A 4,761-nucleotide genomic window follows, 5' to 3' on the forward strand; every position below is an offset into this window, starting at 1 on the left:
GAGCCATCAGCAGCACCCATGCATTCCCTCATGTCAATCATTCCTTAATTAGGATAATACATACATGTTCCCCTCTCTCCCTCTTTTCTTTGGAAATTACTATTTAATGATTGGTTTGAGTATTAATTATACAATAATGATATCTAATTGGAATGGCACCATTTGTCATTTCTGCAACTGGTAACTTTTTTTAGTATTAGTTTGAGGAACTGTTGGTGAACCAACATTTGATTGAGCTCAAAATAAACTCTAAACATGTCAATAACAATTACATTTTCTTCTAACATCTTCAAGTCCTGGGGCCTGTTGCACAAAAGTAGAATTAAGACATCCGGGATAAATGACTCAGCTGAGCTCAATGAAGCCAAAACATGTGCGTCCAGGCTTAATTGGTTGCACAAAGACCAAGCCAGGATGAGCAGACACGGATTCATTAAGCCAGGTGAAACCAATCCTGGATAGGTGCGCGCTCACGGCTCACTCAAATAGACCCCGCCACAGATCACAGATTAACTGATTTACCATGGCAACTAGAGCCGCGTACTTTTCCCCGTCGGAAGCACAAATCCTCATGGAGGCATACGAGGAGGTAAAAGATATAATTAAGAAGAAAGGCAACACCGCCACAGTGATAAAGCAAAGAGAAAAAGCGTGGCAAAGTATTGCAGACCGCCTGAATGCGTAAGTAGTGCACAATTACACACTCACCGCTCCGCTGAAACATCACAATTACAATTCAAATATTTAATTCACATCTCCAAAAATGCAGTTGTACTGTAATTATGAAACGGTTACATTTTTAATTGAAATGGACTGCAGATATGAGTGAAATTGTGTAAAGTAACTCCATCACACTGTATAAAGCTATGATACATTTTTTGATATTTTTACTGAAAACAAGACAAAAATACCAAGTAATTTTTTGCAGTGTGACTCCATTAAATGTGTGTGTGTGTGTGTGTGTGTGTGTGTGTGTGTGTGTGTGTGTGTGTGTGTGTGTAGATTAAACATGAACGGGCCAAAACGGACATGGCAGCAGGTCAAAATCAAATACAAGAACATTCTGCAGAATGGTATGGTCCCTGACTAATATTTAACAAAGCACAAGCATATATTGTACCCAGAAGGTGCCTGCTCACACATTGTCTGTACTGTTTTAGCAGTGAAAAAGAATACCCACAGACAAGGCACGAGTGGTGGGTCACCAAAGGCTGACCTTACCCCAGCAGAGGACATGGCCTTGGAGCTAAATAAAGGCAGGCCCGTCTTAGAGGGGATCCCTGGGGGGAAAGAGACGAGCATAGGTTCCTCCCAAGATGCCACCCGCTTCATTCAAGGTATGTCCTTCCATCTCTACATGGGATACAACCACATTCATATTGAATCAATTTGGACTGTCTGACTTTGGTTTACCTATTGCCTTGCAGTGTCTGGCAGCACTGTGTTCCTGTTAGAGCCACCAGCACAAGCACCAGACGATGCTGATCCAGTGAGTACTCCATCAAAGGCATACTGTAGGCCTGGCATGTCTTGTCTACTAGCTTCAATATGAATCCGATTAAATGTGATAGGGTGAAGGCCCCAGTGCAGCAGCAACAGCACATGATGGAGACGATGATGAGGAGGAGACCATCTCTCTGGATTCCAGAAGGCATGAGGTATCATGTTAAGACTGTGAAAGTACTATTTACTCTACAATGGTGAGGAGTCCTCATCAAAATCAAAAAATCTAATTTCTTTTACAGGACCCAGATGCTATACAGTGGGAAAACCAGCCTGGCAACATAGTGCGTATTAATAAAAGGACACCACATCCTGCCAAATTCCAGCTGCGCTAATTGTATTGTGTTCACAGAGCTCACAAGCTATCAGAAAGTTGTATGGCAACCACCTCCGGCGCCAAATAGAACTGGCAGACATAGACATTCAGTACAAGAAGAAAAAGATGGAAAATCTTGCACTGGAGTCCGAAATAAAAAAGAGGACAATTAGGAAACTGGACCTTGAAATAAAAAAACTTGAGAGGGAGGTGAGATATGCCTTCAATGTACACTGTATGCTAACTGTAACACAAATGTATTAATCATTATTTTTCTTTCCTCCCCCAGCTCCAAGAAGATGACACAGCTCAAAATAAAAATTTGGTATATTCTCGTAAAGTCAAGTGAGCCATGACATATGAGCTCTTATTGTGAGCACACAGGACGGTGGCATCTTTCTAAGGTTTTTTTTATTTTCCCAGCAATCAGTACAACCAAGTCATCGTTATAAGGCATCGCCCTCTTTTGCCCACCCCCCCAGCACCAGGTGTGGCCACTAGCCTATATGAAGGGCCAAAATTGTGTGTTCCTTTCTGCTCTGACAATGGCATGCCCATTCGTGCGAGATGTGGTGGATGAAGAAGCACTTGTGCTGAGGAGAGCCTTCAGGCGAGAAAGGGTCTTCAGGGACCGGTTGGACCCACTGGCCTTCCCTGATGACCATCTATATGAAAGATACAGGTTTTCTGCAGATGGCATCAGGTATCTATGCAGACTACTGGGTCCCAGGATTAAGCACCGCACTGCACGGAGCCATGCACTGAGTGTGGAGCAAATGGTTTGTGTGGCCTTGCGCTTTTTTGCTAGTGGAGCCTTCCTGTACTCAGTGGGGGATGCAGAACAGCTGAACAAGGCCACAATTTGCCGCACAATAAGGAGTGTGTGTCTGGCTATCAAAGCATTAGCAGATGTCTTCATCTCCTTCCCTGGCCACAGAAGACTCTGTGACATCAAAGAGGAGTTCTATAGGATTGCAGGTAAGAGGATCTACAAATTACAGGACAACTGTTAACACATAGTAGGATACTCATTACTTTGTGTGACAGGTTTCCCCAATGTCATTGGTGCAGTGGACTGCACACACATAAGGATAAAAGCCCCCTCAGGTGCCCATGAGGCCGATTTTGTGAATAGGAAATCCTTTCACAGCATTAATGTTCAGGTGAACATAACTTTTTGATATTGTCCATTGACGAACACTCTGCATTGCCAGTGATGTGCATTGATTGGTGTAATATTCCTCATCTTATGATTTCAGATGGTCTGCAATGCTGACTGTGTGATCAGCAATGTTGTGGCAAAATGGCCTGGCTCAGTCCATGACTCCAGAATCTTTCGGGCCTCTGAAATCTATCAGTGCCTATCACAAGGTAAGCCACACAACCCCTATTTATAACCATCATGGCTGTGTCAAGAATATCACTGTGTTTATGAGGTAGTAATGATGAGATTTTGTGTTGACAGGTGAATTCTCTGGTGTGTTGCTGGGAGACAGGGGGTATGGCTGCCAGCCTTTTCTCCTGACACCTTTCACAGACCCCCAGGAAGCACAGCAGGCCTACAACCATGCCCATGCCAGGACCAGGGCCAGAGTTGAAATGACCTTTGGCCTCCTGAAGGCACGCTTTCACTGCCTTCACAAATTAAGGGTCAGCCCTGTTAGGGCATGTGATATTACTGTGGCTTGTGCTGTCCTCCACAATGTGGCCTGCCTGAGGAAGGAGAGGGCCCCCAGAGTGCCACCAGCCATGGACTGGGACAATCCGGCAATCTTCCCTGATGACGACAGTGGTCGGCTGCTGAGGGACCAATATGTGTTGAATTATTTTAGTTAGTATGTGTGCTTTCAATTTTGGTTAAATATGTCCTGCGGTGGCAGAGGAATTTGGGTTTTTTTGGGTTCGTTTTTTGACGAATTTGGCCTCTTATGATGTTTGTGCGGTATACTGTGTGTAATACAAGGCTGCAGGGAGGCTACTGCATCCATTCATTTGTCTGTTCAGTTGATGTGTATGGATTTGTCCTGCATTTATTTTAGTGTGCAGACATGCAGGGTGTGTTATATACAGACCTTTGAATGTGTATGTATCATTTTGTATAATATGCTTGGATTCTGTGCTTTCCATCTTGTAGAGTCACTGTGACTTCAGTTTCGAAAGGAGCTGATGGTTTACCTGCTTTGTTTTGTCCTTATTCAATAAAGGAACATAATGTTACACATTGTGTTTTTATATTCATATGGAATGTGTATTTGTTTATATGACAGAGTACTAGGGCCACACTGAAGAAAAAGGATAAAGTCATAAATTTATGAGGCTGGTTCTTTCTGCAGAAAAGCTACATATTGTTTTTACAGTTTTGATACTTATGACAATGTGATACTTAATATTCTGGCACATCAGCATGTCTTTGTTTATGAAACCATACTGAAGTACAATTTCACGAAATGCCCCACATCTGTCATTTTAACAACTGTCCTCCTTTAAAACAACTGGTTACAATATTATGACTTGTGTTTTTTTCCCCTCTGTGGCCCTAATATTCTATCATTTTATATATAGCCTTATAGTCTATGGGAAACTGTAAATTATCTAATGATAGCAACATCATCTAAAAATCATTTTTTATCCAAAATCATTGAAATTAATGATCACAAACGTTTAAATAATAACAGTGGGTCTAGTTATATGTGATAACAATGTATAGTGAGCAGTGAAATAACTATTGGTTTCCATTTGTGGTGACTGCTGACTGACATTAGGGATGAGATTAAATAGATCCTGGAATTTAGCCTGGTCTGGAGCAGGCTAGCTCCACAGAATAAATCTCCATGGTAATTTATACCATAACATATCCTCCTGCCCCCTATCCATCTTTAGTGCAACCGGATTACGGATCAATTGAGCCAGGATCACCAAGATATCCTGGCTTAATCCCTTAT

The 4,761-nt window shown here is 42.4% G+C and overlaps 1 protein-coding gene across 3 annotated transcripts; it reads left to right on the forward strand.

Annotated features, from left to right (window-relative positions):
* Window positions 1-300: 300 nt before the first annotated feature.
* On the forward strand, window positions 301-4,038 carry LOC139576303 (putative nuclease HARBI1). Of its 3 annotated transcripts, XM_071402251.1 has the most exons (10): window positions 301-681; window positions 1,003-1,073; window positions 1,161-1,337; window positions 1,428-1,489; window positions 1,572-1,658; window positions 1,746-1,787; window positions 1,856-2,029; window positions 2,109-2,797; window positions 3,079-3,190; window positions 3,285-4,038. In XM_071402251.1, exons 1-8 carry the CDS (start codon window positions 524-526, stop codon window positions 2,166-2,168), a joined length of 831 nt encoding a protein of 276 aa, XP_071258352.1. In that variant the 5' UTR covers window positions 301-523; the 3' UTR covers window positions 2,169-2,797; window positions 3,079-3,190; window positions 3,285-4,038. The 3 variants fall into 3 exon arrangements, with proteins under 3 accessions (XP_071258352.1, XP_071258353.1, XP_071258351.1); XM_071402252.1 differs by lacking the exon at window positions 301-681 and having other exon boundaries at window positions 855-1,073; XM_071402250.1 differs by lacking the exons at window positions 301-681; window positions 1,003-1,073; window positions 1,161-1,337; ... (2 more) ...; window positions 1,746-1,787; window positions 1,856-2,029 and adding an exon at window positions 2,867-2,982 and having other exon boundaries at window positions 2,036-2,797.
* The last annotated feature ends 723 nt before the right edge of the window (window positions 4,039-4,761 follow it).

The sequence above is a fragment of the Salvelinus alpinus genome, chromosome 5 (assembly GCF_045679555.1).
Source record: "Salvelinus alpinus chromosome 5, SLU_Salpinus.1, whole genome shotgun sequence".
NCBI classification, from domain to species: Eukaryota; Metazoa; Chordata; class Actinopteri; order Salmoniformes; family Salmonidae; genus Salvelinus; species Salvelinus alpinus.